This window comes from Eumetopias jubatus, unplaced genomic scaffold, assembly GCF_037043125.1.
Source record: "Eumetopias jubatus isolate StellerSeaLion01/CBP00866 unplaced genomic scaffold, mEumJub1_p1.0 scaffold_1, whole genome shotgun sequence".
NCBI classification, from domain to species: Eukaryota; Metazoa; Chordata; class Mammalia; order Carnivora; family Otariidae; genus Eumetopias; species Eumetopias jubatus.
Window position 1 is genome coordinate 199,291,047 of NW_028274807.1, and position 14,234 is coordinate 199,305,280.

The 14,234-nt window shown below is 38.8% G+C and overlaps 1 protein-coding gene across 4 annotated transcripts in view; it reads right to left on the reverse strand.

Moving 5' to 3' along the window:
* RBM6 (RNA binding motif protein 6) overlaps positions 1-14,234 on the reverse strand; it is a 101,472-nt gene that overhangs the window by 56,267 nt on the left and 30,971 nt on the right. For 2 of the 4 annotated variants that reach the window (XM_088028315.1, XM_028124288.2), the window contains 2 exons: positions 13,451-13,540; positions 12,177-12,246 (listed from right to left, as the gene is read on the reverse strand). The exons of 1 other annotated variant lie outside the window; for it this stretch is intronic. In XM_088028315.1, coding sequence (XP_087884441.1) covers positions 12,177-12,246; positions 13,451-13,540 — 160 coding nt within the window. Of the gene's footprint in view, positions 1-12,176; positions 12,247-13,450; positions 13,541-14,234 lie in introns of those variants that run through there. One more of the 4 variants, XM_088028317.1, reaches the window with a different exon arrangement.

Consider the following 14,234-nt stretch of genomic DNA (forward strand, 5'->3'; position numbering starts at 1 on the left):
AGTGGGATTTCTTTTTAATTCCTCAAATGTAATTTTATAATTCACAGAATAAGTTATAGTAGACCTACTCCACCCACAGACCTAAACATTCTGAAAATGACCAACCAACCTTGCATTCAGAATTGCTAGGAACCATTAGGAATCATTAAGATGGTAAACTTGGTGTTAACAGTCCCATAGATAGATTCTGACCTAAGGAGTAAAATAAATTTATTACCTTTTTCTTCATTCGCCACATGCTAGAAGTCTGGTGGGCTGATGGGTCTTTGTGCTTATTTATATGACTATTTAAAAAAACACATTTTACTCCATTTTCTAACCTAACTAAATGTATAGATTGCTCATAAAAATGTGAATGCTCCTTACAGGTTTTTTTTGTTTGTTTGCTGGCAGCTGAGGAGGATGAGAACAGGGAAAGAAGTAAATCTATAAAGGTAACATTAAAATTTTAATTCTTCTTCATATTCATTAATCATATGATTGCCTATTACCCAAAAAAGTATCTGTGATAAAAGCTAACAGGTGCTTAAGGGGGAACAAGGTACAGAAAACAAAGCCCTAATGAATAATATCCAGTATCTTTTAGTCTCTGCTCCTAAAAAAGCTGACTCAGAGATGCTGACAAACATGGCCCTTAATTGTTCAAGTCAACTGTAATGTCTATGCCAAGCCCGGCTTTTATAATAATTATACAGCAATATTTACTCAGGCAAATGAGATGAGCAGCCTTCTGTTCGAACTAGTCTAGAAAAACCCAACTAACATAACCAAGTCCAGCTGAACTTTCCAGTAGGCACGTTGATAAAGCCAAGAATATACATACCAACTATGGAATGTAAAAAAGGAATCAGGACTTTATTTTTTTTAATTTTTTTTAAAGATTTTATTTATCCATTCATGAGAGACGGGGGGGGGGTGGAGAGAGAGAGAGAGAGAGAGAGAGAGAGAGAGAGAGAGAGAGAGAGAACCAGAGGGAGAAGCAGGCTCCCAAGGAGCAGGGAGCCCAATGCGGGACTCGATCCCAGGACCCTGGGATCATGACCTAAGCCGAAGGCAGACGCTTAACCATCTGAGCCACCCAGGCGCCCTGGAATCAGGACTTAAAGGACATAAGGAGAGGGGAATCATGATGAGCACTGAGTAATCTATAGAATTGCTGAATCACTATACTATGTACCTGAACTATACACGCCACCCAGGTGTCCCCAATGTACAAGATTTCTAACAGGTACTTTGCTCTGTTAAAGCCTCAAGTAGGGGCGCCTGGGTGGATCAGTTGGTTAAGCAGCTGCCTTAGGCTCAGGTTATGATCTCATGGTCCTGGGACAGAGACCCATTTTAGGCTCCCAGCTCAGCAGGGAGTCTGCTTCTCCCTCTGCCCCCACCCCTGCTCATGCTCTCTCTCTCAGTTAAATAAAATCTTAAAAAGAAACACCTCAAGTGAATATGCACCTGCAGCTTGCATTATGAAAATTAGGAAAATATCTGATTTATAGGTCAACCTACTATCTGAGAAGAACACAACTGGACTCCATGAAATACATCATTTCGACATCTTACAAGCACTTTCAACCCTCTTCCCCTCAACTATTCACATAAGGCTTGCTGGTTTATAATAAAAGATGAAATGAGAAAGATAAGAGTCATGATTACTTGCTAAATTTCTGAAAACTGCATATGGTTCTATTTTCTTTAGTGCTCCATCTGTGCCAACTGGTTATTAAAAAAAGGGGGGGATGGTTGTATTTTCAAGTAGTTTTCAAAGTCCAAAATTAATCTTAGGGTTACTTCATCTTAATGATGGTTGTCTGGGCTCAGGATATTATTTGTTAGGAAAATCTCACCCTTATTTAATTCATTTTAATTCCAATGACACTAACAACGTTATGTAAGCACATTGGAAGGGCATGTCCTTGACCTCAGAGAGGTTTTGTTTTTTTTTTTAAGATTTTGTATATTTATTTGGGAAAGAGAGAGAGAACTAACAGTGGGGAGGGGCAGAGGGGGAGAGAGAGAAGCAGACTCCCTGTTGAGCAGGAAGCCTGATGCGGGGCTCAATCCCAGGACTCGGAGATCATGACCTCAGCCGAAGGCAGAAGCCCAACTGACTGAGCCACCCAGGCGCCTTGAGCTCTTTTCATTTCTATTATCTCCAACACTAGCATAATATCTGGTACACGATGGTGCTCAGTTAACACCACAGCAATTGTAATGAGTTTCTTCACTGGAGCAACACACAAGAAAAGTAACTTCTCCAGTTTGTACATATGCAGAAGCTAACTCATCATGTGCTTCAGTCGAGCCTGGGTTATTCATATGCCAAGTTGCAATGATGGTAACTCCTTTGCAGGGTGGTTTCAGAGTGCATGAGATAATGAATTTCAGAACCCCCACATTTCTGTTACAAAGCATTATCAGGGACTAAAGATCAGACAGTACCTGTGTTGGTGCTCCTCAAATATGCCCCAGTATTAAAATTTTATTTTTTTTAAAGATTTTATTTATTTATTTGAGAGAGAGAATGAGAGAAAGAGAGAGAACACATGAGGGGGGAGGGTCAGAGGGAGAAGCAGACTCCCTGCTGAGCAGGGAGCCTGATGCGGGACTCGATCCCTGGACTCCAGGATCATGACCTGAGCCGAAGGCAGTCACTTAACCGACTGAGCCACCCAGGCACCCAACCCCAGTATTAAAATTTTAGCACTGATGAATTGCCTCACTGATTTCTAGTTTATGCTGAGAGTATATCTGTTTCCCCCATAGATCACAAAGCTATTTTCATTTTTTTTTTAAGATTTTATTTATTTGAGAGAGAGAGACACAGCGAGAGAGGGAACACAAGCAGGGAGAGTGGGAGAGAAGCAGGCTTCCCGCTGAGCAGGGAGCCCAACGTGGGACTCTGATCCCAGGACCCAGGGACCATGAGCTGAAGGTGGACATCCAACGACTGAGCCACCCAGGCACCCTAAAGCTATTTTCATTTCAAGTGGGAAAAACATATGGCCCATAAACATTTTTCCCATTGCCTGGATCCTAGTACAAATAAAAGGACAAGTCACCACTGTTCTAAGGGGCTCTGGGAAGGTTCCACAAAGATAGTGGCTTCTGAGTTGGAAGTTGCTCAAGATGAGAACAGACCACACTAGTCCAGCCATTTACCTATTCCGGAAGTAAAATAGCATCCAGAGAAGGGTCAGACAACTGGCATTCTGTGAGACTCCCACTTTGACCAGACCATAAGCCTAGGTCAACTATACCTTGTAACAGAAAACTGATGCCCAACTAAACGTACTAGATACCAGCCAGATCCACATTTGGGATCCCCATCTGTGATAATATAGAAAGATATTTGGTCTCTGTTCCAGTTTCCTGGCATGGAGTTCTTAAAACTCTTGGAATTTTCTGAATGATAAGGGTGATATGAGTGCCTTTTGTTCTAACGAGGTGACTCTTGGTGGGCTCCTAGATAGCATCAGAATGGGGCCTGGTGATCAGAATGTCCAAGCCATGATCAGAAGTTAGGAACTTTCAGCCTAACCCCTCCTATTTACGGAAGGGGAAAGGAGCTGGAACTTAAGCTAATCACCAGCAGTCACAATGATTTAATCAATAATGACTGCATAATGGAACCTCCCATAAAAACCCCTTAGTGATGGAATTTGGAAAGCTTCCAGGTTGGTAAGAGCACCCACATGCATCTGTGTGCAATTTTCTCTACTTCTTGTCTGATCATTTCCTGTAACACCCATGAAAAGTCCTGTTTTATTTTAACTCTCCGAAAATCAGGGGACATCATTAACAATTACTTGCTGACTTCTCTGACCAACGATTATCTCCAAGCATTCATTTAGGTATTTTGTTTTTAAAGATTTTATTTATTTATCTGTCAGAGAGAGACACAGCACGGGGAGCAGCAGGCAGAGGGAGAAGCAGGCTCTCCATTGAGTAGGGAGCCCGATGGGACTGGATCCCACATGACCTGAGCCAAAGGCAGACGCTTAAGCGACTGAGCCATCCAGGTGTCCCAGATGTTATTCTTTTTCTAAGCCAGTTGACTCTAAAAGTCCTATGTTTGTCATCCTCTAGTGACTTTAGGATTAGAAATAACTGAACATTTTTTGGGATGCCTGGGTGACTCAGTCAGTTGGGTGATCGCTCGTGATCACCAACTTATCCTCTGCATCTCAACATGCTATTGGTTGGATAACTATTGGTTGGATAAATAAATCAATAAACAAACAATAACATTCTCTAGTAGTTTGTAGAGCCGTACACTAATCAGAATGGCACATATTTGGTAGATAACACCAAAGAATGAATCATAATCTTTTCAAGGTTATAGGGTGCTATTTTATTTTTAAAAGATGAAAATACAACATTTTCTAAGCATACCATAATGAATTGAACTGAGACTAGGGACAATCAATTATGAACTCTACCAATAACGTATAAGTACCAGTCACTAGGCCATTAATATCTGCGCTGAAGCTCTGTATTATCTATATGTTCATGAAAATGCTTTTAAGAAATCAATCTTTATATGACTTGTCAACCAATTTTCAAGGCTTATTTTCTAAAATTGAGATGTAATTTATACCATAAAATACACCCTTTTAAAGTATACAATTCAGGGGCACTTGGCTGGTTCAGTAGGTGGAGTGCTCTTGGTCTCAGGACTGTGGGTTCAAGCCCCATGTTGGGTGTAGAAATTACTTAAAAATAAAATCTTAAGGGGCGCCTAGGTGCCTCAGTCAGTTGGGCGTCCAACTCTTGGTTTCAGCGTGGGTCATGATCTTGGGGTGGTGACACTGAACCCTGCGTCGGGCTCCCCACTCAGTGCAGAGTCTACTTGTCCCTCTCCCTCTCCTACCCCCCTCTCTCATAAATAAAAATAAAATCTTTAAAAAGAAATCTTAAGGGGTGCCTGGTCAGTTAGGTGTCTGACTCTTGATTTTGGCTTAGGTCATGATCTCAGGGTTGTGAGACGCAGCCCATGTCAAGCTGTGCACTGGGTGTGCAGCCTGCTTAAAATTCTCTCTCTCCCTTACCCTGTGCTTCTCCCCACCCCCCTCCAAAAAAAAATCTTAAAAATGAAACAAAATAAAGTGTACAATTCAGTGGTATATTTACAAAGTAGCGTCACCATGACCACTAAGTAATTCCAAGAAGGCTTACATGTAAATTAGATAAAAGACCTAAATGCTAACATAAGAAACAAGGAAGCAAGTAAAAATTGCTTTAATTTACATTTTGAGGGTGGAGAATTTAAGCTAGAAAGGGTGAGCACAGATCAGATGTTCTGGTGTAAGGAGAAAGTTAAAAGAAGAAGCCAATGTATTTTCATATCCTATAAATAGTTTGTATGTATGGCCTCTATCTTCTGCCCACTGAAGGTAACTGTACAATGACTTTTCCTCCGTGGACTGAAGCTGGAAGTCACTGTCATGCTACGTTCCCATGCTATGCAGTTTAGGTAGAGATCTCCAAGACTGCACAGTCTACCAACCAAAACCCACCAAGGTGGTGGTCCTTGTTTCTGAATAAAATGATGCCTTGGGTTGTGAAGATGTTCCATTATCAGTTCTAGAATGAAACTCCAGGGGTGCCTGGTTGGCTCAGTTGGTTAAGCATCTGCCTTTGGCTCAGGTCATGATCTCAGGGTCCTGGGATCAAGCTCCACGTCGGGCTCTCAGCTCAACAGGGAGTCTGCTTCTCCCTCTTCTTCTGCGCTCTCTCTCTTTTTTCCCTCTCTCTCCCTCAAATAAACAAATAAAATCTAAAAAATAAAATAAAACTTATAGAATGAAACTCCATACCCAAAAGCCCCAAGGAATGGAAGAATGCAGGGAGTCCAATAAAAGTCAACAATAATATTAAAACTTCCCTTCCAGGGCTATAGATTACCATAGCCATCCTTCATAACCTAAGTGGTTTCAACAAAGGAGCTTAAACTGGAGAACGAGTCAGCTCCCAGAATAGAAAATAAGTTTCATCTTAAGTGTCAGGAAAGCTAACCACCCCAAAGAAAAAGGCTGCTTTAGTTAAGCCAGTAATCCTAAAGTATTGCTTTCCAAAACAGTACTGAGATTCTACCTTTTTAAAAAAGATTTTATTTATTTATTTATTTATCATTTAATTTATTGGGGGGGCAGAAGGGGAGGGAGAGGGATAAGCAGATTTTGCGCTGAGCATGGAGCCTAACATGGAACTCAATCCCACACCCCTAACATCACAACCCGAGCCAAAACCAAGAGTTACAGATGCTTAACCGACTGAGCCACGCAGGTGCCCCAAGACATTCTTATTTTCAAAGCTTTGCCATCTTTGCTTAAGGCTCCTCTGTAAACATCCTCCCCAAATGTGGTACCAAACCTAGTGAGACTCCTGGATGAAAACACCTGCAGTTTTAGAAATGTGACAAGTAAATGTGATACTTTCCTATTAGCCTATGGTCAGTTTTCCCCTAAGACCTAAAAATATTTGTCTATTCTATAAATGCCAAAAATACTGCAAAAAAATGTGTATTTGCGTTTTTCCAACTCTATTTTTTCTAAATGATGTTCAGCTATTGTGTCTTCAGCTACTCCATTTGGAATACCATAAACTACACATGTTGTATCATCAGTGTTAATCCATTTCACAATGGATTTCTGCCCCTAAAGTGACAGAATCTCTCTGGGTTTTTCTTCTTTTCTTAAAACTTCTATTTTATCAACATGGTGGTAAAAACCATTTCAATTGTGAAAAATGAAAGGATATGATATGATATAAGCCTGTTACCCAGGGCCACAAAAAAAGTGCCCATTCATTATATGAACGCTGCCAGACTCAATGCAAGATACTCCTACCTACCACCACCTCCATTAGCCTTCTAACTTTGCTATGCTAATTAACAAAACAGTTCTATAATAATTCTGTAACACTTCACTCACTGTGGAGAATTACTTTCTATGTTTGAGACTTATTAGGAAACATAATCCAGAAGCTGTATTATTTTTGCTTAAATAATACAAATTCCTTTGGAAAAAGCATCATAGCAAGCTTATATACCAGATAGCATGTAAGTCCACCTAAAAACCAAGAATAATTCTGTCTGTATTCATAAGTTACAGGTACACTTTGGGATGCCTGGGTGGCTTAGTCGGTTGGGCTCTGCCTTTGGCTCGGGTGGTGACCCCAGGGTCCTGGGATCAAGCCCCACATCAGGCTCCCTGCTCAATGGGGAGTCTGCTTTTCCCTCTGTCTCTCCCTCCCCCTGCTTCGGCGCTCGTGCTCTCTCTCTCAAATAAAATCTTTTAAAAAATGGTATTAAAGTTACAGAAACATTCTGAGAATGAGAATATCTACCACCATTCCAAGATCTCTGGAGGAAATATGCTACATAAACAGAAAGTACAACTAAGGGCATAAAATAGCATCAACCCTACTCTAGCTCCTGCCCCAGCTCAGTACAGCAGAACTGGTATCAGGCAGGCAAGGCAAGTGTTTGCCATGGGCTCCTAAAGCACATAAGCATTAGCCTTTTTGACTTAAAGAATGTCCACCTGCTTGCAAAGTCTCTTTTAAACTGTGCCAAAAAGTTCTAGAATAAAGAATATAATTAATCTAATGCAGTGGTTCTCACAATTCAGGGCACATCAAAATCACGTGGACGACTTGTTAAAGCAAAGATGGCTGGGCTTTGCCCCCAGAGTTTATGATCTGGTAGGTCTAAAGTGAGGCCTGAGAATTTGTATTTCTTTTTTTCCTTTTTCTTTCTTTTTTTTTTTTTGGTCGGGGCAGGGGGATAGAGCACAGCAGGGGAAGCAGTAGGCAGAGGGAGAGGCAGGCTCCCTGCTGAGCAAGGAGCCCGATGTGTGACTCAATCCCAGGATGCTGGGATCATGACCCGAGCTGAAGGCCAAGGCTTCACCGACTGAGCCACCCAGGCGTCCCAAGAATTTGTATTTCTAACAAGGTCTGAGGTAGTGCTGACACTGCTGGTCCAGAACCCGCTCTGAGAACCACTGCTCTATTGTTCACAGAAGCTGTTCATTGTAGTCTTTATCTTGCAAGAATTCTGCTGATCACTTAACAATAAAATACATCAGTTGTATTGTCAGTTTTTCAACTTTTTATTGAAAATCATTTCCAAGTTACAAAAAGTTGCAAGAATAATAGTACAAAGAACACACGCATGGACCTGTTACCCAGACTCAGCTACTGATATATTTTGTCATACCTACTGTATCATTACCCTCTTCCTCCCCTGTCTATATACATCAAGTATTTCTCCCTAAACCACATGAGAGAAAAAAGCATGCACCCTGGTCCTCCACCCGTAAAAACTTCAGTTGTATTTCCTAGTAAGCATGTTCTCTTATATAAATCCAGTAGTTACCAATTTCAGTGAATTTAACATCGATACACCACTACCACAATCCATATAGAGAAGAGTTCCATTGTGCCCAAAATTCCCTCATGCTTCCACTTTACAGTCGACTCCTCCCCCAACACCCTGGCAACCACTATTTTCTATTCCTATCATTTTGCTTTTTCCAGAACGTCACAGAAACGAAATCATATAGTCTGCAGTCCTTTTAAAAATTATGATCAAATACACATAAAATACACCGTTCAACCATTTTAAAATGTGCAATTCAGTGGCATTTAAATACATTCACAATGTTATGCAACATCCCCACTATCTGGTTCCAGAACATTTTTATCACCCCAAAAAGGAAACCTTATACCCATTAAGCAGTTACCCCCCATTTCCCCATTCTCCAGCCCCGGCAACAACCGAGCTACCAAATCTGCTTTCTTCTTCCACGGATGTGCCTATTCTGGATATTTTATACAAATGGGATCATACAATATGTGCTCTTTTGTGCCTGGCTTCTTTCACTCAGCACAAAGTTTTCAAGATTCATCCAAGTTATAAGCATGTACCAGTATTTCATTCCTTTTTATGGTAATGTGTAGCCTTTTCAGTCTGGTTTCTTTTACTCAGCATAATACCTGAGATTCCTCCATGTTGTTACGTACATGTGTAGTTTCGTTGTTCTTATTGCTGAGTAGTATTCCATTGTACGTACATACCAAAGTTTGTTCATTCAGTCACCAAAAGACATTTCACTCTTGATACTTCTCCCAGGAATGTAATCATTTTACTCAAGGAATTCACAATTAATGGGGTTATAATATATTTGCAAATGGCAAAAGAAAAACTCAAATATATACAACATATGTAGATTCACAATTCCTTTTCTGCAATTCCAAAATCCCTTAAATAGTAAATTATTTGGTAAATTTTCAAATCATTTGAAGTCATTTGGAGACAAAGCCTGACCTATAGTATATTGAGTCTCTTTACAGTCTTTATTTAGTCCTCTTAGTGAGAATATTCATATATTTTGCTGCAGAAGTATTATTATGACTGATATACACCCCACTGGGGGATATAATTCATATATGATCTAGGTACTGCATTACCTTTCTGTATTCAGAAAAAGTCATAAACTTATTTGACCCCACAGATTTTGGATAAAAGTTATGGCCCTATACTCACACAGCTCTAAATGAAACAAAAATTAAATCAATATAAATTACTAGAGTCAATGAACAGGCATTAATCTTTTCTCTCCGTTACAGACTGGCTCCCCATCACACCAACTAAAACTCTGCCCTACAGTCCCCTTATGAGCAATGTCCATCCTGCATGGTCTCTGCAGGTTATCACAAGCCTAAAGAAACAGACTGCCATTTATAAAAGTCACCTCTTCCACTAAAATACACAGTCGTTTAACAAGCAAATGTTAAAAACATTCTTAAAATATCTGATTGCTCCAAGGCGTATTCTTCAGTAGATATAAGGCTGCACTGCTCTGAAACCGATATGACCCTTTAACGTTCCTCACCTGAGAGGAGAACGCAGCTGTTCTCCATACACACCACAGACACTCACTCATTCAATGCATACTGGGAACCCAACAGTGCCAGGGAGAGTTGCAAGCATGGGGGTAGCAGGAAGGAACAAGATAGACAAGGCTCCCACTGTCATGGAACTAACTCTCTGGGAGGAATAAGACACACAAAACCACTGAGAAAATATCAAAATGATTGATCCTATGACAACAAACCAGGATATGATGAAAAACAATCAAGGAGTGATTTTTGATTGGATAGTGAGGTAAGGTCTTAAGAGGTGAAACTGAAGCCAAGAACTAAATCCCAGAAGACAAGTGAGGATCAGAGGGAAGAATAGTGCAAGGGCCTTGAGAGAGAAAAAAGTCTATATTGATTAAGCCTAGAGAAAGGCTCAGTGTGGCTAGAGCATGTAAGAAAGGTGGAGAGCAGTACCAGATGAGGTCAAATAGCCAAGGGCCAGGTCATGCAGGATTCTGTAAGTCAGAACAAAGAATTGCGAATTTCTTCTGAATGAGATGGAAGACCATTAGAGGATTTTAGGCATGGCAGTAACATGATCTGACTGATTATCTTTCAAAAGTTCATTCTACTTGCCATGAAGAGATGGATAAGATGGGACTGGAAATCCAATTCTCTCATTAAAAAAAGAACCATGCAGACATATTTAATACACTGCCACTTCATATAATAAAATGCCAAGGAAAGATTGTATTTCCTGAAAGGTGATTTTTTTCTTAACAACTCTCTTGATGATTTCACATGAGTATCGATGTCTTTGGTCTGCCAATTATGTTTCTAATAGCTACTAGAGCAAGTAAATTTAAGAACTTCTTCTATGGACCTTATACATTAAGGATTGCTCTGCTAATAAATCCGACAATATAGAGTCAATGAGTACTAAAGAAATAAAGAGTTTAAGTTGCTATTTGAACATCAAAACATCTCTACTTTCCTTAGTATACTAATACTTAATAAAAACACAGTTCATGAAACAGCTGAGGTTACTGCCGTCAGTTAAAAAGTAACTGCAGCCTATAAATTCTACTTTCAGTTCCTAAAGATAACAGTAAATCTAGAAAGCATGTATAAGACACATGCAAGACAAAAAAAAAGACAAATGTGTAAGAACAACATAACTACTCTCATGTTTCCAAAAATTCAGAATTAATGCTTTTAAAACAACAACACAAAAATAGCTTTCTGAAAAATAATGTTTCTGAGTTTATTCTCAAATTACAGAAAAAAATATTTCTGGACTTGACAAAAATACCAGATTATTTCAAGCACAAAAATTTATCTCTATGGATAGTTTCCCTCTGCAGAACCAAACTGAAGCAGCAGCTATCTAGTTAACACAAAGAAATTTATTCCATGGTAAACTATTTAGAAGCAAACTATATCCTCAAAAATATAGCATACTCTTAATTGAAGAGTTCTTTACTTTGGATTACTAAAATTCTAAGTTCTGTGAACAGACTAATTATTTACTTTCTTCAATTTAAAATTCTGCAAAAGAGATCACTTAAAGATTACCTTCATTTTTAAACCATTTCATATTATGTAAACTAAAATATCAGTCAATACCTTGAGTGCCTAGCATTTCACTTCCGCTTTTTTTGTAGTAAGATTTGAAGGAACTGACTGAACGTGATACACTAAAACACTAAGATGATATTATGAAAAGTTTAATCTGCAGTTCAGACCACAGAGCGAGGTCAAAGAGAAAGTTCCTCTGGATCTATTCATGGATTTCAACAAAACAGCTGTTGCAGGGCTTCATTCTCAGAGCAAGACTGAAAATTCAAGAAACCACTAATTTGCACAATTTCTCTGGAAAGGTGTAAATTTCACACTGAAGCAATGAAATGTAAATTTTTAAACATAGTAAGTTTATTAAATCCTAATAGGCTCAAACATAAACACTCCACCACGATGAAGAACATATATAGCAAGTTTAATGATTATATAAAATATATTCAGGGATAAATGCTACAACACTAACTTTATATCTTAAATGCTACAACACTCACTATATATTTCATAGGCACCCAGAAGAACTGAAACATGCATCCTCACTGCCCAAGTGTGGACAAACAGCCACAAAGAACCCAGCTAAGACTAAAGTTGGCTGTTATTTGAAGGCATCAACAGGAGGCTTCTGGAAATCTTAACTGTGGTTTCTTAAAAAAACTTTAAGTAGCACATGATGCAGAAATCTGACAAAGACCTTTCCTAACCCAAGGCCACATTCATGTCCAGAAACTCACCTGTGTTATACTCCTTCAACTCCAAGTCCTTTACAGGTATGCCATCAGGAGTCCGAAAGGCATTAAGAATCTGCAAGCACATGGTGTACACACGAATGACGCAAATCATTACCAAATACTGAATATTTCATTTTCCCTACTGGTTTTTATTCTATGTAATTTAAAGCTATCATTACTTTATCAAGGCAAAATTAACCCATACACACTCTAGGCATTCAAAACTGTTAATGAGTAGAACATAATTATTCAAAAATTCCTACGTATATAAAAAAGGCAGAAGAACATAACCATCAAGAACCCAAGCTCTGAAATGAGACTGCCTACATTCCAAGCCTCTCTTGCTGTGTTTACAGTACTCAGTTTCTCATCCATTAAACTTAAGATGATGCCCTGGGCTCATGCCAGTCCAGGGCCATGGCACTTAACTCACTCAGCCTGGTCAGTTCTTTTCGTCATCTTCAGATGGACTACTCTCTCACAGCATTCAGGCCTGGGCTCAAATGTCATTTCCTTAGTGATGCCTTCCCCTAACTACCTAATCTAAAATAGCCCCTACCCCAGTTATGCTCAACACCTTTACTTTAGTTTCCTTTAGAGCATTTAACACTGCCTGAAATTGTTTCTTTGTTTACCTTTTTATTATCCACGGAGGCAGTGACTTTACAATAGTCACTGCTATATCACTCAGTGCCTAGCATATGGTTGGTGCTTTGTATTTGGAGGGAATGAATAAAGAACACCTATTCATAGGATACTGTGATAATTAAAGGACTAATGCTTGTAAGCATCACATAATGCCTGGCACAGAGTAAACACAGTTTGCTCTTCTGATTATAATAGCCTGACCAGATTCTCCTGTTAAGTTCAGCCATAATTTACTCAGCCATTCCTTTAACACTGAAGAGTTATGCAGCTCCCAGGTTTTACTACTGTAAATAAACTGCATCTTTATGTATGTAATCCAATCCTCCCTTTTGGATAATGCCCTAAAAGATGATTATCAGGTCTGAGGACAGCAATCATAAACCTCATGTCAGTGAGTGAATGTGTAACTGCTGAAATATAATTAAGTTCTATGGATTGTACCAAAACCAATTTGCTGGTTTAGCTATTATACTATAGTAATACAAGATGTTAACATTGCAGGAAGGATACCCAATATGTCCCTGTATATTTCTTTGCACCTTCCTATGACTCTATTAAATTTTTCAAAATAAAAAGTAAAAATAATTTTTTTAATTGACAAAAAAAGGAAAAAGAAAAAAGAGCCTTACCTCTTCTTTTGTGGCATTTTCAGGCACCCCACTTAATCGAATAAGCTTGCTTGGTTTTTCCTCATTTGGACCAGTCCTATAATCTTGATCCTTGAATCCAGAATAAAAGATTATTTCAGAAATAAAAATATGTTAGTGTGCAAATGAAAGTGAAGGTGAAATACAGGTTCTCAGGATCAAATATCAAAATCCTTTGCATCATATTAAGATATAAAAAATTATAATTCTCTATTTTTCTGAGTTCCAAAATTTGATTTCCAATCATTAGCATGTGAGTGTGCTAAAATCAAGGCTCATTGAAGAGTCTTGAAATAGTAAAGCAGAACATTAAGAGAAACAGTACTGAACAGGACTTATAATCAGGAAAAAAAACTAACATATTCTCAAAAATATTTTTCATGTAAAAAAATGTATAATTTTCTTTTCCTGAATGAGAAAATAGAAAAAAAAATTTAATCAGGCGCCATTTGTCAAAGATGTCAACTATAAATTTCAGAACAAAATCAAAAGCTGTCATCTGACCATACAACAGTACAATTCAGAGAAATCTGCATTCTCCATATTCATAGAAGCCTCAACTCCAACATCCTCTTTTACTCTTTAAAGTGTCCTGATCTGAACAATAAATTATATAGTCAATCACCTCTAACATTCTCAAAATTCACTACTTGGTTAACATGTCTTAAGATTACTGTCCAAAATAACAGAAACCTGGGTAGAGATGAGGAAAACCTATTTCAAAAAATAATATTTGCATTAACCAACTGCAAACTTAATTCTTCTC